A 26,973-nucleotide genomic window follows, 5' to 3' on the forward strand; every position below is an offset into this window, starting at 1 on the left:
AACGGCGTACAAGCCCAGCTCATTGACCAGCTCAGTAGAACACACCTCAGCACCCTGGAGAGGCTCCTCTTTCACCTGGTCAAGTACGGCACCAGGGACACCAGCCCGCTGAGTCAGGATATAAGCAGTTGTAAATGAGGGTACTGAAAATGGGTTAGTTGGGAGCAGAGCAAGGTTTTATGTGAGTGAATGTTGTAGAATCCTTTATCATCCAGTATCATAGCATATCAGTTACTACAAAGATCTCTAATGTCTGTGTGTGTGTGTTTATCTATGCGTGCGTGCGTGTGTCTGCGTGCATGCACGTGTGTGTGTGTGTGCATGCACGCAGACACACGCACGCACGCATAGATAAACACACACACACACACACACACAGGAGGAGCCTCTCCAGGGTGCTGAGGTGTGTTCTACTGAGCTGGTCAATCACAGCGTACACCGCCCTCCCTCCCCCCGTAACTCGTCCCGCCTGTCTGCCTGGCCTGCAGAGGAGCAACCATTCAGAATACTTCAGCAACAGGCCGCTGCCGACACACACACACTCTCAAGGTTTCTGCTGAAGACAAACACTGAAGGGCAGGTCAGCTTGCTAAAGAACGTGCTGACGCCATGCAAAAAGCCACCCTGGCTAGATCTGTCAAAGCTATCCATTCTTGTTACACCTACAAATAGCCAGTTCCGCGGTACTTGAAAAGCCAGGATCCAGTCAGTCAGGATGGCTGTCCTTACCCAAGGCTCTCAGGAACTCCTCGTAGAGTTCAAAGGTCATCAGGAGTTGGGGAGGTCGCGTAGCCCCTGTTTGAGCACGCTAGCGATGACGTGGATATTGTAGTCGTCCAGATTCATGCTGTTCACATCTGACACAGAAAGGGGGAGGAGGTCAGGGCGCCCAACCTTTAATAATCCCACAAATAAACATGGCGGGCTGAGAACCCTGTTAACCCCTTAACCATGCCCGCGTCCAGGCCTTGCCGGAGCTCCTTGATCTTATTGGTAGAGCCAGACTTCCTGAAGATGCCCTCTGTATACAGGCCGTGCATCTCGACGTAGTTGATGAGCTTCTGCACCACTAGAGGTACTGTCCTCTCCTCGCTGGTCAGACGAGACAGCTCCACTCCAAACTGCCTGGAAGACAGCTCTGGGTCGCACTAAACACACACACACACACACAGACACACGTACACACACACGTACACACTGACAGCCATTGAGATTGCGGTCCAAGGTATAAAATGTTGTCTATACACTATGAATATGTTACATTTATTAACAGTGATAACGTTTATCTGTATCCAACAAAAAGGTCCCTCCTACTTTTTTTTTTTTACTACACTGACTGGTCATCCTGGAGCAACATTTCCTGTGGCACGCGGTTGCGACACACTGGAGGAAGGAGAAGATACACAGACTCCGCAGAGCCGGTTCTAACCTCTTTACCAGCTGTAAAATCATCTGCCATTCGCCCGCCAGTCAGTCAAAAACCAGGAAGGCGAGCTACGGTTGATATCAGAGCTGCAGGCAGGCAGACAGACAGGCAGGCAGGCAGGCAGGCAGGCAGGCAGGCTGGGGAGACATGTAGCATGTACTGCACACACACACACACACAAACACACACACAAACAGATACACACACAGACATACATACATACACACATACACAGAGGTACACATACACATACAAGCAAAACACTGGTTGGCAAAGTATCACATTGTTCACATCACGTACAGTACCAGAATTAGAATCAGAATGGTATAGAAGCTCTGTTCCAAGATGGAAGAGGGGTATTATTACAGACGAGCAGAAGGTCATCTGATTATGACACTTTGAAACAAGTGGGATAAATAAAGTAAGAGTGGAAGGGTGTTTCATAGTAGTTATGCCTGTGTGTGTGTGTGTGTGTGTGTGTGTGTGCGTGCTCACGTTTGCAGACACAGGCGCGGTCCATCATCCAGATGAGAGACGAGCAGTACTCGCAGTAGGTGGGGATGCTGTACTGGGCGGGCCTAAACATGTGCCCGTTATGCTCCTCCACCTGCCAAACACACACAAGCACCGTTCATCTGACATCTCTCACAACATGTACTGCAGGAGACAAGAACAAAATAAATACTGTGTTCGATGATAATTGTTTCTGGATGAGACTGTATCAATATCGCTTTCCCTTTTCCTCCTCTTCTTGCGTTCTGGTTTGGGAACCTGGGAGAAGAGCCAGCAAAACGGACTGGTCAGTGACGGCTGCTCTGCATGCCTTGGTCTAACAGGCATGACACACACCACTTGTAGAAAGTAGAGCGGCAGCAGTCTGTGAGCCAACCTTGCCGATGGTGCCGTCCGTGGGCTTGTACGCCGTTCTTGAACTCATCCAGCAACACCTTGAAGGTGTTGACCCAGACTGTGGTCTCGCTGGCTCGCTTGCTGCATAGTGGAAATGCACCTGCTAACCGGAGATAAGCATTTATTTCCCCCTCTTTTTGAAATTCACAGTAATGCGCCTGAACATGAGATTCGATTGGGGACACGTTAGACCACGGCGCATCGATTAGGGAAGCTTTGGAGACTCGAAAGTGAGATCCTCATTTTGGTAGCTCTGTTTGAAGTTTTTGTCTCGCTCGCGCGCTCGCTGCATAGTGGAAATGCACATGCGCCCATCGGCCTGGCTTCGCGCGTCATGCCCTGGTAAATACCTTTCCAAAAAGCCTACCGTTATGTCGCGGCGTTCCTGCTAACCGGAGATAAGCATTTATTCCCCCCTCTTTCTTGAAATTCACAGTAATGCGCCTGAACATGAGATTCGATTGGGGACACGTTTGTAATTCGAGTCAGACCACGGAGCATCGATTAGGGAAGCTTTGGAGACTCGAAAGTGAGATCCTCATTTTGGTAGCTCTGTTTGAAGTTTTCACTCGCTCGCTGCAGAGCGGAAATGCAGGTGCGCCCGTCGGCCCGGCTTTGCACGTCATGCCCTGGTAAATACCTTTCCAAAATGCCTACATTTATGTCGCTGCGTTGCTGCTAACCGGAGATGAGCATTTATTTCCCCCCTCTTTCTTGAAATTCACAGTAATGCGCCTGAACATGAGATTCGATTGGGGACACGTTTGTAATTCGAGTCAGACCACGGAGCATCGATTAGGGAAGCTTTGGAGACTCGAAAGTGAGATCCTCATTTTGGTAGCTCTGTTTAAAGTTTTCACTCGCTCGCGCACTCGCTGCAGAGCGGAAATGCACGTGCGCCCGTCTGCCCGGCTTTGCACGTCATGCCCTGGTAAATACCTTTCCAAAATGCCTACATTTATGTCGCTGCGTTGCTGCTAACCGGAGATGAGCATTTATTTCCCCCTACCCCCCCCCCCCCCCCCCCCCCCCCGCTTCGAAAGCACTCCGGCTAAGTAGCGCGTGAAGGTTAACCACACCTTCGCCTCCCGAGGCAAGATGTTTCTACAGTACCCCCCACACCTCTGTTCCAGCCAAGGGTACTAACTTATCCAGTGTAATGGTCTGTGTCATAGTACATTGTGCTCATACAGTAACATACAATGATATGTGCATATTACTTGATGTGCTTTGTATATCAGTCTTTTGGCTAGGTCCAACCACACTATTAGTATATTTCTCTGTCTTTAGCATATCGGAGTGGTCACCAAACCTTCACCCCATCTTAATTGGTTAAGGAGTGAAACCATTCCACCCTGTTGCCTACAAAATGTACATCACAAACACAGAAGGATGCAAGTCGTTGTCATTTATACCAACAACAAAAAAACATGTCCTTTTTTTAGCCGGTATGGAGATTGATTGGGAGAGACTATAAAGCTACCCCAGAAAAGACACAGGGACCTCGCCTTAAGCAAGGGTCAATACCTGCCGCTCCTCCAGTGGCAGGTCCAATGGCATCCTTGCTGCAACCTTCTCCTCAACCTCTAAGCTGGACCCTGAGGACTAGGATGGAACACCCCTGATGTAGAGCCATGTCATGAAACTCAAATTCTATGAATGCTCTTTATTTTTGCACTTGCTGAACTACACATGTTAACACTGCTGAAACAAATCAAGCATTACCAGTCAAAACTTAAATTGAAGTTTGACATACTGTCAACATCAATACAATTTGTTTTCAAGTCGATCTTGATGACCATTTAATTGGCATATACTTGTAAAGAACTCAAATTTCACAGAAAATTTCACAGAATTTCTTGAACTTGAATAAGATTAACTTATTACATATGTGGATAGAAAAATGTAGAAGTTCTTCAATAGTAAAAGTTGCATTGATCTGAGGAACAGAAACTGAGCATCGCACAATTCACAATACTGGCTCACTATGGCTATTAAAACGTGTGGTCTTTAAAACGTGCCTCCTAAACTCGTCCGAAACCTCTACTCATTCGGATCGCTACCGTCATTATATCTCTGAACTCACTGTATGTATTCATATGTGCAACAGGAAAGGTTATAGTATTTGTGCAGGCACTTACAAGTGGATAACAAATACGGTGATCTGGCTGTAGTTCTTTGCAGTGGTGTTCAAATTTGACATTGATTTTAAAAGACGCCCTTTCTGAGGGAAGAAGGGGCTTGTGCCTTTGTCCAGTTAACCACTGCAATACTGATGGTACAGACAGGCTCAAGTTGATATGTGGTTCCAGACATTCCTCATTTTGACTTTGTGGGTCTTTGACTTCTTCGGTCAAAGGCTCAGCTTGGTCTTCATCCTGACCTGCATGATTGAAAAAACATTTTGTAAACAAAACAGCTTTTAATTACAATGATGTAAGAATCAAAAACACATTTCTGGACCCAATTCATGACCCAATTCAGCCAGCACCTACTGCATATTTTTGTATTTATTACATGTACATTTACATGAAAATAGAAGACAACTATTACGTTATTTTTAAAGTAACAGTCTACATGGCAAATTGGGATTAAAACAAGTTTTGTTTGAGGTCAGAAAAAAAGTCAAACCTGTGATTTCAAGCTCTTGCAGAAAGTCCTGAAAGAAGTTTACAATGGCATTTTCTTTTGCATGCCTTGGACTTCCCCTCTCACCCAGCTCAGGCACTATGATGCTCATGATGTAATCAGCATCTGCCTAAAGATAACAAATAAGTCAACAGTTTACATTATATATGTCTTTGTATTCTTCAAAAACAATGTGCAACAAAGTAATAACAGCAAGTCATCAAAAGATAATGGTGCAATAATCATACAAAGAGATGCAGCTATACAATATGTATGGATTTAAAGAATCATTTTTAACCAATCAGTCAAGTAAATGAGATGATTAAATGTCCAGCATCTTTACCCTGTCATCATCGTCTTTGGGGACAAACAGGTTTGAGCAGAGATCTGGGTGCCTCCCAATCAACTCCACAAGGTTGTAGAACTTCATGCCTTTTCTGATTTGCTGAAAGATAGGAGTCAGACGCATTGTGGCATGTAGAACAATGGCTCTATTGTGAGCAGGAAATAACATTTGTCTTGATTAGTGGAGAAACAAAACAACAAAACATTTCTGGAAAAAGACCCAAGGTTAGGCTCTACTTACTATTTAGAATACTAATGAAGCACTTCCACTAACAGTGTAGATTAGGTTTTTTAAATAACACATTTCTTAGATGTTTTTACCTTTACTTATCATCAACCCTCTTTCATACCAAAAGTATTTTGACATCGGCTAATGTATTCGCACCATAGTGGGCCATAAGCTATGCCTTGGTCAAGGGCATTGGCAGTAGAATTGACCAAACATTTTTTTTATTTGATTTTTTATGTATAATATAAATAATTTTTCCTAAATGTATGTGTACATGCATAATTTACACACCTTATAATACTGTCCTTCCTGTCCAACTTTACAAGCCCTGTGTAACCACAACTCACTATTTCTTCTGTCAACTCTGTCAGATCAGTTGCCGCCTCCACCTAAAATGAATTCTAATTCTTTACAGGATAGCAATGGAATATTGTACATCAATGAAAGCATTCTGTCTGTTTCTTTCACTGCTTACTAAAGCTAGTTACAGCAGGTGTAATCACCCTTTCTAAGAGTGAAGAATATTCCTGATCGTCCACATCGTCTTTGGTCAACTGCAAAGTGTCAAAGTCTCCTGTGGCAAGGAACTGGAAACACCAATTTCTAAAGAAGCATGGTGCTGGGTCACTCTGAGCGAGGCTGACTGAGAACACTTCTCCTGCAGTTCTGCATATCAACAAAAAAATTCAAACTTGTACAAGACCTTTTCACACTTGCATGCAGAAACTGTAGAACAAGGACAAGTATGAAACAGTTGCAAACCTGTAGAAGCCATTTTCTAGGTCACTTATGGAGTAGATGGGACTCTTTCCCTTCTTGCCATTGCCCTCGAACAGTCGCCTCTCAATGCCATTCATCATATCTATATATAGCAAACGAAGACGACACAATTAATGAAATAACTTAAACTATAACTGAGTCTGTACCTCTGAAGTTTCAGTACATTACCCGTCAAAAATTATTTGCTTAAGGCACCAGTGTCAATTCCTGCTTCTCCTATGAAAGTCACATTGAGTTTATTGACAGGGGAACCCTTTTTTTGTCTTGCCCACTGAATGAAGCCTCTTTGGACAAGGTCATCCCGGGTGATGCAGATCTTAAAATCTTTGCTTTCATCTACTTGATTTGCAAGCATCTGGAGGATATCATGTTCACTATTAAGAAAAGCAAAAGAAAACAATAACTTTGATTCACATTTTAAGAAAACCAATGAAAGATAAATGCAGAACACAAATCACCTAGATATATCAGCCATAGGCATGCTTCCCTCGCACAGCACACTACTAGTGGGGCCAGAAGTGGGACAGAAGTCTGAATTGTAGTCAGAAGTATCCTGTTGACTGAGAATGATCAATATTAAAACACTACATTTTCCAGCAAAATGTATAAATAATTATTCATTTAAACCACACACATTTAGAATGTCTATCTGTCCAGTGCTAACTCTGGGCAGGAAAATTACAACCCAAAAAGTTTAATGAAAAGATCAAACATTTGTGAAATAAAATGAACAACATGTTAATTAAGATGTGCATATTTAACATGACAAAATAGCAAACCTTTCACCACACAAGCTTGCATGCAGAGCAATGTCATCTGATGGAAAGCAACCACAACATATAGGGCATTCCTTTCTATCCTGTGAACAGTTGTAAAAGTTCAAATCAAAAGCACAATTATCTTGAAGAAAGTGTAGAATTCCAGACAGATTACAGTTAATCGTTATCACCTGCTCATCTCTGGACTCTTCAAGTGGTGAATTTGTGACAGAAAGAACCTGGACCTCACTACGCCAGTCCTAAAGGAGCACAACAGTTGGATCCATAATTAGATGTGGGGTCAAATAATCAATATCAAAATATATACTGATATGATAAAAAGGGACCAATATTGGGACATTCTATGGACTACTGGAAGCAAAATGTTTTTTTAAATGCAACTATTGCAAGGTTTCCCAAAGCACTTTTCAGTTAAGCTGGCCACCAAGCAACACACGCCTGCCGCCTTAACTATGTCTTTTTTATGTTTAGTTTTTTTTTAAAGGTCCGTTGTCCTGTTTTCTCCCTTGCATTCCAAACTGTGACCCACCCCCCCACCCCAAGATGTTTTTCAGGAGCCGCCACTTATAAAGTACTATTATGTTGATGGAAGAACACAACTTACTTCACAGTCGTCAACATTTTCTGTGCAACTGTCAATATGTAGGGCCAAAAGATGCAATGGCATCGTCTCCTGGCATTTTTCACAGGTTGCCTTTGGCATTTTTGAAAATTCTGAGGCATTTTTGGCAAGGGGGGTAACATCCAATTCACCCTGTAATGGGGAAATGTACAACGTGTTTTTTCCATTGTTGGATGACCTCTTCAGTTGTGAGGTGGTGTATCCTTCCACCTGGGGGCTTACAGTTGTCAGCCGCCTGCGTCCACTTCCCCCTGAAACATATAAAACTGTCAACACTCAAGTGTTTGCTAATGACATGACAAAGGTGCAGCTATGGTAAATTCCACCAGCATAATGACAGCACAAAAACTAGCTAAAAAATGACTTGGTCTTGTGTATTGTTCTCCAACACTTTGCTGGTACAAACGTTCTGCATATTGAGGTGACATATCTGATGCCAACAACAGCAAAGCGCCACAGTATAAGTGCTATGTATTAGTTCAATGGGTGTGTTTACCTGAAGACTTGTAAAACATCCAGGAGCCATTCAGGCTCTGGATTTTAGGGTACTCGTGGTTAAGTATGTCTGATATCTACAGAAAGACAGTAGCATAGCAAGACTGAGTTTATTGTTGATTACAGCAAACTTATTTAATCTGACACTGAGCCTCAGGCAAGAGGGTTCTCATTTTATCTGAAGCGCTCTACTTTTTTGAATTTAATGTTTGGCATTAAACACCACTGCACCTAACCTGATCATGAGTTGCATCTTCTGGCAATGAGACCATTCTCAAGCCTAGCCCTGCCTGGCACAGCCTCAACTCATCTTCTCCTTTTGGAGTCATAGTTGCAGGAGAAGGGAGGAGATATAACTGAAAACATTGAATTTTGCGATGCACTGTTCGCAGTGTGTTCGCAAACCTCCTCTTTCCCCTGAAAAGGCCTGGAAAAGATCTGTGACCAATGAAAAAAGAAATCAATATTTTATATCGTCTTCAGTCATTCTATACACACACACAGCATTTCAGCTCTGTGCATTTGGCACCGAATCTGATACTGCTTATGAATATAACTATATTTACTTCTACTAAAAGTCAAAGTCACGACTGTCAGCTGTCCGCTCCACGGAACTCAAACGAACGGTCGTTTTCTCTCTCTCGGAGGTTGAGCAACTTGAGTCAACTGAGACAAGATGTCAAATCACTTGCAAAGTCAGAAATTAAAACAACTGCGCCAGTACAGCAACCATTTTCTTTAACCTCGGCTCAGACTGGCAGTGACAAACAGGGCAGAGGATAGCATTACAAGATTTAACTTGGCAACATTAACATGTTTAAGTTAAACATACAATTTTGTTAATCAAGAGGTTTTGTTACATCTACCACTAACTAGCACCACTGAAGCTAGAGCTAGCAAATTCTGAATTTAGAGCCTGTAAGCCAGTAAGGTGAAGTTGGACTTCAATGAAAAAATATTAATTCCAACAAAGTTAACCTAAGCTAGGTACGTACTATAAATAGCATTTTCAGATTAGTTACAAATATTTATCCAAGAAGAGAAAGATTTCTGAAGATGGGTATACTATAGCACTAGAGCTAGTGGCCAAGACTCAGATAGCGAGGCAGAGAGTCAAGTTATGCTCTGAAATTGGGGAAAAGAGACTTCTAGTTCTGAACTACTACAATGTTTAAGTTATTACTGAGGGTTCCTTTAACCACTATTGATGACGTAAAGTAATTATGCAACATAATATAAAACCTTATTTAATAGATAGACAGGCAGTAGTTGAGGTGAGTGGGGCAGGAGAGCAGAGTAGAGAAGAGGCAAGAAAAGAGATGAGGAAACAAAAGACCAAGTACAGGCTATCAAAATGGGATGTTAATATGTTGTAGAGTTCACATGCATGGACCTCCCAGGTAAATATTTTTTTTGGGAATGACATTCCTTCCCACCCCGCACCCCCACATTTTTGGGATACAAGGCTACTCCAATCCAATAGTGTATTTAAAATTCCAAACTGTGTTGATAGACATGCTATCGAACAATTAACCAACCTTTGCATTTCTGATGAGACTGGTGTTTGTACAGTGGTGGCAGTTCTTGATGAGGTGCTGGCTGTTGCTCTGAGTCCATGATTTAAGTCAGCTGGTGTTCTTGGTGAGGGATTAGCAGACGCTCTTGTCGCACTACTTCCGCCAAGATTCTGTTGTATGAGTGCGATCAGGTTCCTGGCTACGTACTCTACATCTTTCTCTGACCCCTACAGAAACAAGACAAACAAGTTTGAACTGTAATACCTATGAAAACCCAGTGTTTCCTCTAGGATTTCCCCGTTAATGTAATATCGAATAGGTAATGTAATATTGCACATATTTTCGTCATATTTTTCCTAAAGAAGAAATTTACGCTACTTAATGACACCTTACAGTCATAAAGTATGTTCTAAATGGCATAAATGCTGCCAATTAATAATTTACGTAACAACGTTTTGTAAATGGTCGGTAGCCTATCGATTAAGGGGCCACTGGGAAGCATGTACACTGTCTGCTTCATTTGATCTTGATAGGATAAGCATTCTGGCATATATTAACAATATATTTATTCAAAATCAACATGGAGGAAACACTGAAACCAATGCATGGAAAATTTACTTCAACCGTCTAAGATGCACTCTTCATTCACCTGACTCCCCTTTTTATTTCAAATGCTATGTATCAAGCTTTCAATTGAAACTATTCAAAATAATTCTAACTGAATTGTGGATTGTATAGCCATTTTAATTTGTCATCTGAAAAATGTGCAGTCAAATAAACTCTTTAAAGTAATTTATCCTCCAGCTAACTGTTCTAATCGCTATCAAAACGGAAGGGGTTGATCTATCGAAGTAGCTCAATGCACGTTGGATTACCACGTGAGGTTAGGCACACCTTTTCCGATTGTTGTATGTGCCTAGCTTGCTAGGCGATGACATTTCAGGACAACTCTTAATTATTACCCTTATTTAAATACAAACAAATTCCCCCAAACTCGTTTTAAAACTAGATAGGCTCCCGACCTTGACTCGATACCTAGCTACATAATGTGGCATAGACATTTTCAGCTAGGTTAGTTGGTCTAGCTAGCTTGCTAGTGGCCTTCTATGATGTATGCTCGGTGACTCATAACTAGTGTTACTGATACTATTGTATTTTACTGGGCTATATAAGGCTACTTATGACGTCATAAGTAGCCTTATATAGCCCAGTAAAATACAATAGTAGCAATATCACGTTGCCTTAAAAATCACTGGACCGCTATACCGCCGACTGGTGGTATGGAGGCTTTACAGCTACCGAGGCACATATCGTCGCACATGCACTCGCACACGCACAAGAGTTGTGGATTTGTACCACGGCAGAAGTGTAGCAAAAGTCACGTGTAAAAAACACAGCCAATTGAGAGGCCAGCCTTTGTGACTACGTATTTGGACAAGGTTTTACACATACACAAATCTGAGAGCGCATTTGTGGATCCTTGTACGCATTTGTGGATCGCAGTACGCATTTGTGGATCGTACACATTTGTGGATCGTACACATTTGTGGATCTTGCTGTGCATTCGTGAATCTTGCTGTGCATTCGTGAATCGTGCTGTGCATTCGTGAATCGTGCTGTGCATTCGTGGATCGTGCTTTGCATTCGTGAATCGTGCTGTGCATTTGTGAATCGTGCTGTGCATTTGTGAATACTTTTGCTACAATAATAGCCCCATAGAAAAAGAACAGTTTGAGCTGCAAGCAGGGCTCGCTGCAACCGACGCACGATTAGCCGTATTAAGAAAATATGAAAGTTCAGATGTGTCACGTAGAACCAAAGGCAGAAGAGTGGAAATATTGATGTCCGAGCCAAGGAAACGTTATGTCAACCACAGTAAGAGAAGTGTAGCTAGCGGTGGAACTTGGCATAGCCACACTAGTGGAGGAGGCATTGATGTGATACGAGCTCCTGTCACTTCAGATAATCACACAGATAACCTGGTTACCGTCATGAAACGGCAAAACGACATCACTGAAAGCCTAATAAAGCGGCAAAGGCATCGCCATCACCGAACATTCCAGTTTTTAAGGGAGATCCATTAGACTATAGTCTCTTCATGAGAGCCTTTGAGCACCGCATAGAAAGCAAGACTGAAAACAGCAAAGATAGGCTTTACTATCTAGAACAGAACACAAATGGGCAGCCTAATGAGTTAGTGCGCAGTTGTTTTCATATGGATCCAGATCAGGGTTACCCTGAAGCCAAGAGACTGCTAAAGGAACGCTTTGGTGATAAATATAAGATATCCATGGCATATCTTGACAAGGCTTTAAACTGGCCTGCCATTAAAGCAGATGACACCAAAGCAAACTGCAATAATGCAATGTCAGATCTGGAGTACTTAGAAGAGATGGAAAATGCTGCTAACATGCGCACGATCATCTCAAAGCTCCCATACAGGTTGAGAGAGAGATTTAGGAGTGTCGCCATAGACATTTAGAAAAAACAAGTTCGTCGGACAAGGTTCAAAGACGTAGTGTAATTTATTAACGCACAGGCTGAAATGGCAGCACACCCTGTATTTGGTGAAATCTCAGGACAAACAAAGCACCAGACCGAAAGGTCAAGTGGAAAGAAAAACATCACAACACTAGCCACCGAAGTAAAAGAACAGAAAGCTGAGAAAGATGCCGCTGGTGCCGGAAACAACAAAGTTCAGGAGAAGGGAACAAACAAAGGACAAAGCCTTCATGAAACTTTGTATCTTCTGTCAAGGAGATCATATCATGGAACAGTGCAAGAAACTCCAAAAAAGGCTGCACAAAGAAAAGCTTGAATTCCTTAAGAGCAAAGGACTTTGTTTCAGTTGTCTTATAGGAGGACACATGAGTAACGCCTGTGAAGAAAAGAAGAGCTGTCAGATATGTTCAGCGACACACCCTACGCTCTTACATATAAAGCAGAGATATAAAGACTTACCAAAGGAAGGGTCTTCACAGGGGGAGCCAAAATAGGAGTCTCCAAAGGAAGAGCAAACTATTGTCAGTGGATTCGTGGACGCAGGGGAAGCTCGCTCTCAGACTGGGGTCGGGGGTACAGGTAGTGTCCTCGCCATCGTTCCCGTGAGAGTAAAGGCAAAGAAAGGCAACAAGGTGCTGACTTCTTATGCATTCATGGATCCAGGGAGTAATGTCTCTTTCTGCACTAACAAGCTGGTGAACAACCTTCACCTGCAAGGAAAGAAATTGAACATCCTACTCACCACTATGGGAGACCAACAGACAGTCTCATGCAAAGCTGTATCAGACCTAGAAGTGAGTAGCCTAGAAGATGATGACTTCATCGAGCTTCCAGGTGTTTTCGCACAAAAGGTTATCCCCGCAAGAGAACATTCCAACCCAAGAAGATGTGGATAAGTGGCCACACCTGCGAGGTGTACAAATTCCATCGATCAACGCGGATATCGGTCTTCTGATTGGGACCGATGTGGCAAAGGCTTTGGAGCCAAAAGAGGTAATACGCAGTGTCAAGGATGGGCCGTATGCAGTACGCACAGCTTTGGGATGGACAGTAAACGGGCCGCTGCGGGAGAACATCAGAAGCTGGACAAAGAATGGTCACCCGCATATCCAGATGAATCGGATCTCAGTGGCTCGACTCAAAGACTTGTGGACTCAGCAGTTCAAGTATGATTTTCCTGAGAATGCTCAAGGAGAGCAGTTAGAAATGTCTAAGGAAGACCAACTTTTTATGGACATAGTCACCAAATTATTGGTCTGCCGTTGAAGAACAAAGAGGTGAAAATGCCCAACAATAGAGCAATGACAGAGCAACGAGCGCTCAACCTAAAAAAGAAGCTTCAGAGAAATCAGACATTCAAAGAAGACTACGTCAGCTTCATGAATGATATGATAAAGAAGGGCTACGCTGTAAAGGTCCCAGATTAAAAACTAAAACGGAGTGATGGAAAGGTGTGGTTTATCCCGCATCACGGTGTATACCACCCTAAGAAGCATAAAATGCGAGTGGTATTCGACTGTGGCGCTTCATATCAAGGAACCACACTCATACCCCTTTTCCACCAACGCATTTTGGGAGCCGTTTCGGAGCCGGTGCCTAATTGCGAATCAGTTCTTCCTCTTTCGACAGACTGGGAACCGGAAAAGTGGTTCGTACGTGGTTCGTACGTGGTTCGGAACGAGCACCACTTCGGAGCTGGTCTAGTTTATGAACCAACAAAGAACCGCTTGGGGCGGGGTTACCGTGACCAACAAAACGCTTTGTCCGCCATTGCAAAGTTTTTACAATTCATATTTCAGCTAAACGGTACTTGTAAATCAGAATCTGAATGAAAATGTATCGAGAAGTGGGCAGTGTAGTTGCTGAAAATGTGCTTATTTTATTGATGAAACTGCTAATTTGTAAATTTGCTCCGACTTTTATTATTCTCGATTGTAATGTAAACATTCGGGATTCGCGCAATGTGGCTGCAGAAAACCGGGAAAGGATAGAATTTTTTATGGCAAAAGGACCACACTGATAATACAAATAGTTAGATTTAAAAATACCAAAAAGGTCGAGGAGGACAGCCTTTAAAAGAGAAAGTGATTACCCATTGATCTGTCGCATCAGAATTTTGATTTGGGTCACGAAAGTCTTGAAATTTGAGTGAGAATGTTGCCCGGTACAGACCGCATAGTCGAGTGGCAACCATGTCTTCGTCATGTCACTAAGGTCATAATTTAACAGTTCATAATTTTACAGTTTAACAGTCAATTTTACATTTTAAAAGTCGAGAAGGACAGCTTTCAAGAGATATATGGGAATTCTTCTTTTAGCCAGCTGGTCCAATTGTTTTTCTGATTTGTTGAAACTGGCCATGAGTGAGACTGCGTCCCCGTTACACTGTTTTGACGTTAGCCTCAGTTAGACTCGCTCACTGGCAGTGTGCACAATGTTGTGATTCACTCAATTTTACACCAGAAACGTCAGGGAGACGAGCCTGATGAAGATAGCCAGAATCTCGGATTTCTTTAACCAAGCCTGTTTAATTCGTCATTTGCCTGAGAAAGCGACCTCCGTTAGCCAGGCTAGTTTTGGCTGATCACTTGGTCAGGGTATCGGGGTCAAGTGGATTTTCTGCATAGACAAGTGAAACGTAAATGTATTTGTCCAAAGGCCAAGAGCCTCAAAGTTAATATCAAGCCATGCAATCCAGTGGCCAGAGATATATGAAGACCTGATCGACACTTCAAGTGTAATAGACCGGGGAGAAGTTCGTCTTTTACAACCGAAATGCGCAGTTGAGACTTCTTGACAGTTGTGTGACGTAGGCTGATAATTGGTCTATATAATCGGTCATCCGTGTTTGGATGCCGATGTAGGTTCGCAAAACCATGAGCAACAACAGCAACGAAACGTCTGCCATTGTTGATGTTGTGTTTGGCGCTACCGCGCTAGCGTTGCTTGGAAATATGAGACGTATACAGTGACGTAATGACATGGCTCTGTTGTGGCTCTCGCCCGTGGAAAAGCAAACCAGTTCTTAGTAAGCTCCGTTCTTGAACCAGCTCCGAACTGGCTCTAGCGCCAGCTCCGAACTAGCTCCTGGTTCACTTTGGTGGAAAGGGGGTATCAATGAACAATTACTGAAAGGGCCTGACATGACGAGCAATCTGATTGGTGTCTAAACTACATTCCGTCAAGAGCGAGTCGCAGTCATGGCGGATGTGGAAACAACGTTCCACCAGGTCAAAGTCTCACCAGAAGATGCTGACCTCCTCGGGTTTTTGTGGTGGCCGGACGGCGACACCTCAAAATAGCTGCAAGAGTACAGAATGGAGGTACACTTATTCGGAACCACCTCCTCACCAAGCTGCGCGAGTTATGCGTTGAGAAGGTGTGCGGAGGACATCAAGAATACGTTTAGTGCAACAGTAGTGGATACAGTCTTACATAATTTTTATGTAGACGATTGCCTGAGATCAGTTGCCACTGAATAAGAAGCAGTCAGACTACTCCAAGATTTGAAGGCCATCTGTCAAACAGGAGGTTTTAGACTGACAAAATGGACAACAAACAATCACAATGTGTTGTTAAACATTCCATTTGAGGACCGGGCAACAGAAGTCAAAGATCTCGACCTTGACCAGGATTCACTCGCCATCAAGAGAGCTTTGGGAGTACAGTGGTGTATCCGATCAGATCAGTTCAAGTTCCACGTGCACATAGAGCAAAAGCCTCTCACCAGGAGAGGTATCCTGTCCACGATGAGTTCAGTTTACGACCCGCTGGGAATGTTGTTGCCAGTCATACTGCCTGCTAGAAACATCCTGCAAGAATTGGGTAGACTAAGAACAGGCTGGGATGACACTGTGCCAGAACAATTTGCACAACAATGGACAGAGTGTACTGAGGAACTTCAACAGCTCACTGACTTTGGAGTGGATCGGTGATTTAAGCCACCAGAGTTTGGGAAAACAGTGCAAGCTCGGCTGCATCACTTTTGTGACGCGTGCGAAACAGGCTATGGTACTGTTACTTACTTAGTCCAGACGGACAGTAGCAACCAAATTTTTTGCTCATTTGTCTTGGGAAAGGCAAGGGTTGCCCCTCTCAAACCACCAACTATCCCGCGGATGGAGCTTACGGCGGCTGCCTTAGCTGTGAAGGTGGATGTCATGCTGAAGAAAGAACTACAGCTGCCACTGTCTGATTCAAGGTTTTGGACGGACAGTACTGCCATACTCAAGTACTTAGCAAATGAGAACATTAGATTTAAGACATTTGTGGCGAACAGAATTGCCATAATTTTGCAAGCATCAAAAGTGCAGCAATGGAGCTACGTCAGCACTCAGCTGAATCCTGCTGATTGCGCCTCCAGGGGACAAAAGGTGAGCGTCTACATGAAGAACAAAGTTTGGATAGCTGGGCCTGTCTTCCTCAGTATACCTGTAAGGGAATGGTCAGACAAGCATGATCACCTAGAAGAGCTCACGGCCGAAGATCCTGAGGTCAAGAAAGGCATATTTGTCAATGCTACAACAGCAGAAAAAAGCACTGATGCAATGCAACAACGAATTTGATACTATTCCTCATGGATGCGCCTCAAGAAGGCTGTGGCGTGGCTCACATTACTCAAGGGAACTCTGGTAAACCTGTCAAGGAAGAGAAAGGAGATGAATGGATTGTACAGTGATCAACGGGTGAACAGGGAGATGTTGAGCAAAAAAGGTCTCGAACAGACTATCACATCCATCACGAAACTTCATCCCGGGAGACGTAGTCTTGATTGTCGACGAATCAGCCCCCAGGGGATCATGGCTGATGGGAAGAATTGTTAAGACTATGGAGGACGAGCATGAAGTGGTACGCAAGGTCCGAGTCAAGATAAAGACGAATTAACTTGAGAGGCCGATAACTAAACTCTGCTTACTTCAGTAATTTGGAGCGCGCGAGCTGTGGAGCAATTCATTTGAATTAAATCATTTATAGACATACCAAGGTGAAATTGTTCATGGTACTTCAGAGTGATGTCATCTTGAACCGTATCACATTGACCTAAGGCTCTGCCCTTACTATTTGTGCACTCACACTGCCGACTCGACTATGGAGGACGAGCATGGAGTGGTCCGCAAGGTTCGAGTCAAGAGAAAGACGAATGAACTTGAGAGGCCGATAACTAAACTCTGCTTACTTCAGGAAGCAGTATGAGAAGGACTGTTATTGAATTTTACTCAAAATAAAGACATTTAAAGTTGTAATTGCTTCTAGGTTGGAAGGCAATTCGGGGCCGGGTATGTAGAGGCCAAAGTACAATTTATAAGTAATGTGAATAAGACTTAATGTTAAAAGGTTAAAAGCATACTAGAATCCACGCTTTTATAGGATTATGTACATATTGGTAAAATGATGTACTGCCTCTTTAAGAACAGCCTTCTCCGGCTATGTTACATTGATTTTCAGTTTTGTGTGTTTCAGATCTTGAGACCTGTGGAAGCTAACGGTTTTCTTACCTGCTAACTGCTAACTTCTAGCTATGTCTATTAAGAATTTATTTTGTAAATCGGAAACCAAGGAATAAAACCCGGAGATTTTCATCTTTTATTTCAACAACGTTGCGGATGTGGATTTATTGGACTGTGTTGCTGCATTTTTAACGGACATTGCAAATGGGATTAGCTGATTGGAATAATGTTAGATAGTTACAGCGTAAGCCATTGCATATCTCGAGATTTCAAACCTCTACAGTGTGAGATGAACTGATGTGGAGCACAAATCATCCAAGAAGCAGTACTTCTCTTGAGTGGTTTTTATTCAGATGACTTATCATTGGATTCAGGTCAAAAGTCTATCACTTGAACTGGTTTCATCACTTAAGAGGCTCTAGTCTACAAAAAGCAGTCTTCCCTGACGTTTTAGGAGTATAATTGAGTGAAATACAATATCGTTAACACACTGCCAGTGAGCCAAGTCTGTCTCTGAGGCAAAACAATGTACCCCAGGGCGCAGTCTCAGTCCACTCGACATTTTTGGTGTCGACCGAACTGTAAAATGGTGAACTTATGAACATGACGCGACCAAAACATGGCTACCGCCTAAGCCTATGCGGTCTCCCTGGCACATAGGCTTATTACAACATGGCTATCAGGCAATTCCAGTTAAAAACAACATTGCCGCCGAAATATAATTTATATTCGTAAGGGCGAGCAGCGATTGGAAGCGAAATGAAACAGGAGCTAAAGACCAAGGGTGGGAGCTTTGTCATCATTTCCAGAAAGAATGTATGTGCGTCTCGCCAAGCTCGCACGTGGGTCAAGTAGGGTGACCACATGTCCAGCTTTGCATTGTATCGCACAGCAATTTCAAAATGCAACGTGCGGAACAAGGGGTGAAAATGCTGTGCAACACAACGCAAAGTGAGACAGGTAGTCACCCTAGTGTCAAGGAGCTGGATGAGCCTGTGACAATTTGGAGCGCGAGCTGTGGAGCAATTCATTTGAATTAAATCATTTAAAGACATACCAAGGTGGAATTGTTTATGGTACTTCAGAGTGATGTCATCTTGAACCGTATCACATTGACCAAAGGCTCTGCCCTTACTATTTGTGCACTCACACTGCCATCTAGTGGATATTTTAACAAACTTAAATGTATTTACATTTATTCATTTAGCAGACGCATATGGCAGGCTGTTTTAACATTTATTTCTATAAACGTACTAGTCACTATTTTAAAGTTACTAGTACTTATTCTTTAGTTACTAGTAACTAATCCAATAGTTACTAGTATCTATTCCCGTTTTACTAGTAAGTTTTTATTAGATACTAGTACATATTCTTTAGTTACTAGTAACTAATCCAATAGTTACTAGTATCTATTCCCATTTTACTAGTAACAAATTGGACAATTTTACAATTGTATCCTATGGGGCTCTGCTTTACAGATATCTACTATTTGTGTCCAAATAGTATCTATTCCAGTTTTACTAGTAACTTCATTAGATACTAGTACCTATTGTTTAGTTACTAGTAACTAATCCAATAGTTACTAGTATCTATTCCCCTTTTACTAGTAACATTTTACTATCAAGTAGTCATTTGTTACTAGTAAGAATAATAATGTTACTAGTAAGAATTTTAATAGTTACTAGTAACTAAAGAATAGTTACTAGTATCTAATGAAAGTTACTAGTAAAACGGGAATAGATACTAGTAACTATTCTTTAGTTACTAGTAACTATTCCAACAAGAGATATCCCGAAACCAATAAGTACTTGTAACTATTGCCAACAAGATATCTAGTTAACATGCAAATTAGCTGCCGAAGACCACACCTTACAGAAGACAGCACTACAGTGAACATATCGACGCAAATTTATTTCAGAAATGGCACACACGTGTTATTGAACAAATTCCAACAAGGCAACATACGCCACGCACAATTGATTGCCTATTTAATTCATTACTGGTGAATGTAATAAGGCATTTTATCGATGGAGACGACGGAAGAACTTGTTGCTAGTCTTTCAGAATTCCGAGCTCTCATCACCACGCACTCGATCTCAATAAGAGAGCACAGCGAAGACGCCTTCTCAGACCCTCGTATGCCATCAGGCAACCTTTGGATTTCGCTTTTAGAATAACATTACTCATACAATGGTAATATGGTTGGTCAAATAAACATTGTATTAGAGATACCCGTAGGTTATATTATTTAAACTAGCTTGCTAGCTGGCGAGCGCTTATGTTGTCTACCTAGGATACCAGGGCTTAGCTTATACTTATCAAAATGTCTAGCCACTGGGTGACCAAAGGCAGGCAAGAGGAACTCATATTAATGTTAAATAACCTCATAAAGTGACATTTGCATGCCTTAAGACCTTAACAAAACAATCACCATGACAATTACTACACAATGGAACTTGCATTTAGCTTAGCTTAGTTCTAACAATAAGGGCCAATTTATGGTTATGGTGTTGCATGACAAGTTATTGGCTATCCAATCAGTAGGCTATATGCAAAATGTGTCATTAAACAGTTTGTGATGGTGCCCTTACCTGTGTTGCAGCTGGCTACGGCACACTCTCTTACACTTGTGTCCTGTCGCTCCCCACTGTCCTATCTGAGGCAAAGGCATTACTGCAGGTACATGGATGACCTCCGCGCAGCAGGACGACTGACATTATCCACCTCTGCTGCTCACCAGGCTGCTGCGCTGCTACTTGAAAATGGCGTGGGCACAGATTTGGACGTGGAAGCTGGGCAGTGCTCTGTGCCGACACAGTCAACCAACACAGCGTACAAAGTAAACTTGTTACACTTCACCTGTGAGGAGTGAAGTGTGGAGAGGGTGACTTCCGCTTCCTGGGAGTCCACATACAGGACCTTCCATCCTGGAGTGTGAACCCCTCTGAGCTGCTGAAAAAGGCCCAGCAGAGACTGTACTTCCTGAGAACACTCAGCAGGAATAACATCACACAAAGACTGCTGGTGTCCTTCTACCAAGCCTCCATTGAAAGCATCCTCACATATTCATATGCATTTGGTATACCACCTGTACAGTGGCTCAGAGGAAAACGCTCCAGAGGGTCATCAACACCACTCAAAAGATTGTTGGCTGCCCTCTCCCCGCACTGGAAGACCTACACCCGGGAGGCTGACCTACAGCCTGTGGAGGCTGAACTTCTTCAGTCTCCACAGGAAGAAGAGGCGTTTACGGGCCGCTTTGACCACCTTGTCAGTGTGAACAGACCAGGTGAGATCATTGCTGATTGTAACGATGAGATCTCTTTCTCCAAGCAAGCTTGGTTTATTAGTAACGACGTCAAATCATGCCATCAGTCCATGACAGAGGGATAGCATGAGAGAGAAACAAGTCTCTCAGAGGTCCATTATATACATGAGCTGGCCCATACAGATTTACAGTGCCCTCCAAAAGTATTGGAACAGTGAGGCGAATTCCTTTATTTTTGCTGTAGACTGAAAACATTTGGGCTTGACATCAAATAATGAACGTGAGACCAGAGATCAACGTTTCAGCTTTTATTTCCAGGTATTTACATCAGGATCTGATGCACAACTAAGAAAATATCACATTTTGTTTGAATCCACCCATTTGTCATGTGAGCAAAAGTATTGGAACAGATATACTTAAAACATATTTAAGTGAATAAGACTTAATATTTAGTTGCAAATCCTTTGCTTTCAATAACTGCAGCAAGTCTGTGACCCATTGACGTCACCAAACTTTTGCATTCTTCCTTTTTGATGCTTTCCCAGGCTTTCACTGCAGCCTCTTTCAGTTGTTGTTTGTTTTGTGGGGTTCCTCCCTTCAGTCTCCTCTTAAGCAGGTAAAATGCATGCTCTATAGGGTTTAAGTCTGGAGATTGACTTGGCCAGTCTAATACCTTCCATTTCTTGCCCCTGATGAACTCCTTTGTTGTTTTGGCAGTGTGTTTTGGGTCGTTATCTTGCTGCATGATGAAGGCTCTGCCAATCAGTTTGGTTGCATCTTTCCTTAAATTGGCAGACAAAATGTTTCTGTAGACTTCCGAGTTCATTTTGCTGCTGCCATCATGTGTTACATCCTCAATGAAGATTAATGAGCCCGTCCTAGAAGAAGCCATGCAAGCCCAAGCCATGACATTACCTCCACCGTGTTTCACAGATGAGCTTGTGTGTTTGGGATCATGAGCAGTTCCTTTCTTTCTCCAAACTTTAGCCTTTCCATCACTTTGGTAAAAGTTAATCTTTGTCTCATCAGTCCATAAAACTTTGTCCCAGAATTTTTGAGGTTCATCTCTGTACTTTTTGGTAAATTCCAGCCTGGCCTTCCTATTCTTCTTGCTAATGAGTGGTTTGCATCTTCTGGTGTAGCCCTTGTACTTTTGTTCATGAAGTCTTCTGCGAACAGTAGATAGTGATACCTTCACTCCTGCCATCTGGAGGTTGTTGCTGATCTCACTAACAGTTGTTTTAGGGTCTTTCTTTACAGCTCTCACAATGTTTCTGTCATCAACTGCTGATGTTTTCCTTGGTCTACCTGTTCGACGTCTGTTACTTAGTACACCAGTAGTTTTCTTCTTCTTCAGGACATTCCAAATGGTTGTACTGGCTATGGCCAATGTTTCTGCAATGGCTCTGATTGATTTTCCATCTTCTCTAAGACTCACAATTGCTTGTTTTTCACCCAAAGACAGCGCTCCGGTTTTCATGTTGTTTTCACCTCTGAATACAGTCTGCATAGACAAAACCTATCTTACCCAATCTGAACCTGAGTGTAGACATTCAGTGGTATTTATTGATTGAATAATGTATGTAATAGGACACACCTGGGCAACAAAACACACCTGTCAGTCATATGTTCCAATACTTTTGCTCACGTGACAAATGGGTGGGTTCGAACAAAAAGGTGATATTTTCTAATTTGTGCATCAGATCCTGATGTAAATACCTGGAAATAAAAGCTGAAACGTTGATCTCTGGTTTCACATTCATCGTTTGATGTCAAGCCCAAATGTTTTCAGTCTACAGCAAAAATAAAGGAATTGGCCTCACTGTTCCAATACTTTTGGAGGGCACTGTAGTAACCACCAAAACATGCCCTTAAACGGTGCACATTTCACAACTTAATGCACAGGAGAAATAGCACAAAGGTGATGCGTCATAACTCATTGTTTGTACTTTTCTCAAAGGTTAAACAGAGCACATTCCCTGATCTATATGGGTATTGTCAAAGGCCCACTGCGTGACCTCTTGACCACAGCAAGAGACAACCTCACATATGTATAGAAAATCTTCATATCACTGATGTTCACCCCGAGGAACTTGAAGCAGCTGACCTTCTCCACTTTGGATCCGTTGATGTGTGGGGGTGCTCTTCTTCCTGCCGCCTCCTATAGTCCACAATCATCTCCTTGGTCTTGCTGACGTTGAAAGAGAGGCTATTGTCCTGACACCATGATTTCCGGTCATCAACCTCCTCTCTGTAGGCTGACACTGTCAGAGATGAGGCCCACGATGGTTGTGTCGTCAGCAAACTTAACAAGGATGTTGGTGCTGTGCGAGTGAACAAGGTTAAGCACACAGCCCTGGGGGGTGCCTGTGTTGGTGATCAGTGTGGATGAGGTGCGGTCACCGATTCTCACCACCTGTGGCTTCCCCGTCAAGAAATTGAAGATCCACTTGCAGAGGGAGGAGCTTAGTCCCATGTCCACAAACTTGGAGACAAGTCTGGAGGGGATAATGGTGTTGAATGCTTAGCTGTAGTCAATGAACAACATCCTCACATACTTATTCCCTTTGTCCAGGTGGGAGAGAGCGGTGTGCATTGTCAGAGCGATGGCATCGTCTGTAGACCTGTTGGACGCACTTCATGATGAGAGGTCAGTGCTATCGGGCAATAGTGGTTCATACATGTGACCTTGGTGTTCTTGGGCACAGGGATAATGGTGATCATCTTGAAGCAGGTGGGGGGTACAGACAGGCTAAGGGAGAGGTGGTAGACGTCACTGAAGACCCCTGCTAGCTGGTCAGCACAGCCCAACGGCCCTACCTGATACACCGTCTGGGCCAGGAGCCTTGCGAGGGTTGATCTGCACTGCCTCACCTCAGCTGCAGTTAGTGTAGGATAATGTAGGAAATATGTGTTGGGCTGGTCGACCTCTCAGACTGTCTGCTTGAGAGAAATGGACACACTAGTATCATGTTGTACCAGTGAAGGTGTGGAATACAAGGACTTGTGTCTATGAGACCAAATGGCCGTTATTCTGATGTTTTAGGCTTAGCCAGTTGCGAGAATTGATCCATTATATTGTTCTGGGGATTTCTCAAGTATGGTAGTTTTCATCATCTCATGTATAAATTGTCCCCTAACAAACACTACTGGGTCCATTCATAAAAATCTCCATGTAACTACAGTCTACAGCATTTTCCTTGGCCCAGGCTGTGCCCCCAACACAATTGCATACTATACAAATGAATAGAATAGAATAGATCTTTATTGTCATTGTCACAGGTACAAAGAAATTAAAGTGCTTCCAGTCAGTGGATCATTCATTGACTTAAATCAGTAAAAAGGATACAATTACTAAAGTGCTAAAATTACTCAAATAAATATACCTAAGACTGTACCGTAAACAACCACACACAGTCATTACATAATACATAACATTGTGCACATTATGTTTTGCCAGCAGCAACAGTGGTTATTGCAGTTGGATATACACTGTTTTAGTCTGTTTGTCCTTGCCTTGATTGATCTGTATCATCTGCCTGAAGGCAACATTTCAAACAGGGAGTGCCCAAGAGTGTGAACTGTCTTTTATGATGTTCTGGACATTTTTGAGACAACAGGATCTGTGTAGGTGTTCCAGTGCGGGGAGAGGGTAGCCAACAATGCTGTTGATGACCCTCTGAGCCACTGTACAGCTGGTATACCAAATACATATGCAGTATGTGAGGATGCTTTCAATGGAGGCTCGGTAGAAGGACCCCAGCAGTCTTTGTGTGATGTTATTCCTGCTGAGTGTTCTCAGGAAGTACAGTCTCTGCTGGGCCTTGTTCAGCAGCTCAGAGGGGTTCACACTCCAGGATGGGCTGTCCTGTATCTGGACCCCCAAGAAGCGGAAGTCCCGCCACCCTCTCCACACTTCACTCCTCACAGGTGAAGTGTAACAAGTTTACTTTGTACGCTGTGTTGGTTGACTGTGTCGGCACAGAGCACTGCCCAGCTTCCACGTCCAAATCTGTGCCCACGCCATTTTCAAGTAGCAGTGCAGCAGCCTGGTGAGCAGCAGAGGTGGATAATGTCAATCGTCCTGTTTCGCGGAGGTCATCAATGTACCTGCAGTCATGAAAAACAGCACACAAATTTGGAACTACAGTCAAGTAGTAGCCTTTGCCTCAGATAGGACAGTGGAGAGACAGGACACAAATGTAAAAGAGTTTGCCCTAGCCAGCTGCAACACATGTAAGGGCACCATCACAAACTGTTTAATGACACACATTTTGCATATTCTGATTGGATAGCCAATAACTTGTAATGCAACACCATAACCATATATTGGCCCTTATTGTTAGAACTAGGCTAAGCTAAATGCAAGTTCCATTGCGTAGTCATTGCCATTGTGATTGTTTTGTTAAGGTCTCAAGGCATAAAAATGACACTTTACGAAGTTATTTAACATTAATATGAGTTCCCCTAGCCTGTCTTTGGTCAGGCAGCCAGTGGCTACTGTAGACATTTGGATAAGTATAAACTTCTAGGTAGATAACATTAGCGCTCGCCAGCTAGCAAGCTAGTTTAAGTAATATAACCTACGGGGATCTCTAATACAAGGTATATTTGGCTAACCACCATATTACCATTGTACGAGTAATGTTATTCTAAAAGCGAAATCCAAAAGTTACCTGATGGCATACGAGGGTCTGAGAAGCCGTCTTCGCTGTGCTCTCTTATTGACATCGAGTGCGTGGTGACGAGAGCTCGGAGTTCTGAAAGACTAGCAACAAGTTCTTCCATATTCTCCATCGATTAAATGCCTTCGAGTCTTCTTAAATTCACGTCAATAACACGTATGTGCCATGTCTGAAATCGGTTTGCGTCGATATTTTCTCTGTAGTGCTGTCCTCTGTGAGGTGTGGTCTTCAGCAGCTAATTTGCATGTTAACTAGATATCTTCAAAAACGAATTTGCATGTTAACTAGATATCATCTAAAGCTTATTTGCATGTTAACTAGATATCTTGTCAAGCTAATTTGCATGTTAACTAGACATCTTCAGAAGCTAATTTGCATGTTAACTAGACATCTTCAGAAGCTAATTTGCATGTTAACTAGATATCTTCAGAAGCTAATTTGCATGTTAACTAGACATCTTCAGAAGCTAATTTGCATGTTAACTAGATATCTTCAGAAGCTAATTTGCATGTTAACTAGATATCTTCAGAAGCTAATTTGCATGTTAACTAGATATCTTCAGAAGCTAATTTGCATGTTAACTAGATATCTTCAGAAGCTAATTTGCATGTTAACTAGATATCTTCAGAAGCTAATTTGCATGTTAACTCAACCCAGTCTCATCCCAACTCGTCAAATATTGACGCTTGGGCAGAGCCCTTTGGCGTCACTATACCGACGCCGGAGGACGCCTTTTTCGTCGTTTTTTGACGCCTAGGGACGCCCATTGACTTCCATGTTAATATGTTCGGCTTTTCCCGTAGAAAATTGTGAACTATGGCGTCGTATTTTGACGCATTAGGTCTCCCATAGATTTTGATGAGCGGCTTTCGGATTTTTACGAAACGTCACTATAATAAGTCGGGTGATTTCGTAAAAATCCGGCCGATGTGCTTTCAACATGATTTTTTTTGTTATATCCAAGACATAAACGTTATCAATGACATAAACCTTATTTAAGGACATAAAAGTTATTTATAAAATGGACTGATACCAAATAAACCGATCTAAAAAGGTAGGCCTATATGCATAAAAAAGAAAAGAAAAATAGAATCCATCGGGGGAGGAATATCATTTTATTTTAATCATAATTTTAAGCGCATGGAAGCAATCATGTCAAATGCACTGACAGCAAAACCTATAAATTATCCAACATTATTGTAATTTAGTATTACACACGAGTCGCCTAAAAGTTTGACGCTCAATATCTGGCTGGAACTACTTCTTGTCACCCAAACCTCCGCTCTCTCGTACTGAAAAGGTAAGCTATTATCGATGAGGTAAACGTATATTTAAGATACT

General features: G+C 42.7%; 1 protein-coding gene and 1 long non-coding RNA gene across 7 annotated transcripts; both read right to left on the minus strand.

The window, feature by feature from the left end:
• Positions 1–458: 458 nt before the first annotated feature.
• On the minus strand, positions 459–2,430 carry LOC124462543. The gene is made up of 3 exons (XR_006955452.1): positions 2,316–2,430; positions 1,922–2,197; positions 459–1,585 (listed from the first exon to the last, which is right to left on the minus strand). It is a non-coding gene; the product is annotated as an uncharacterized LOC124462543 (long non-coding RNA).
• Positions 2,431–3,986: 1,556 nt separating this feature from the next.
• LOC124462547 lies at positions 3,987–9,891 on the minus strand. Of its 6 annotated transcripts, none has more exons than XR_006955458.1 (13): positions 9,752–9,891; positions 8,450–8,651; positions 8,215–8,290; positions 7,701–7,969; positions 7,267–7,335; positions 7,097–7,176; positions 6,776–6,877; positions 6,486–6,691; positions 6,300–6,399; positions 5,829–6,203; positions 5,307–5,408; positions 4,967–5,093; positions 3,987–4,718 (listed from the first exon to the last, which is right to left on the minus strand). XR_006955458.1 is itself a non-coding variant. In XM_047014152.1 (7 exons), exons 1-7 carry the CDS (start codon positions 7,131–7,133, stop codon positions 4,360–4,362), a joined length of 990 nt encoding a protein of 329 aa, XP_046870108.1. In that variant the 5' UTR covers positions 7,134–7,238; the 3' UTR covers positions 3,987–4,359. The 6 variants fall into 6 exon arrangements, 1 of the variants encoding a protein (XP_046870108.1); XR_006955457.1 differs by having other exon boundaries at positions 5,829–5,926; positions 6,041–6,203; positions 6,300–6,691; XR_006955456.1 differs by having other exon boundaries at positions 6,300–6,691.
• Between the last annotated feature and the right edge of the window lie 17,082 nt (positions 9,892–26,973).

Source organism: Hypomesus transpacificus, unplaced genomic scaffold (genome assembly GCF_021917145.1).
Source record: "Hypomesus transpacificus isolate Combined female unplaced genomic scaffold, fHypTra1 scaffold_224, whole genome shotgun sequence".
NCBI classification, from domain to species: domain Eukaryota; kingdom Metazoa; phylum Chordata; class Actinopteri; order Osmeriformes; family Osmeridae; genus Hypomesus; species Hypomesus transpacificus.

What these genes read in the sequence shown, in the direction of transcription:
- LOC124462547 (XM_047014152.1), bottom strand. Translation starts at nt 7,133, where the DNA reads ATGACATTGCTCTGCATGCAAGCTTGTGTGGTGAAAG. An exon ending in ATTCTTCACTCTTAGAAAGG is followed by an intron (nt 5,409 to 6,040) that starts GTGATTACACCT and finishes CCTATCTTTCAG; the next exon opens with CAAATCAGAAAAGGCATGAA. An exon ending in GCAAGAGCTTGAAATCACAG is followed by an intron (nt 4,719 to 4,966) that starts GTTTGACTTTTT and finishes TCAATCATGCAG; the next exon opens with GTCAGGATGAAGACCAAGCT.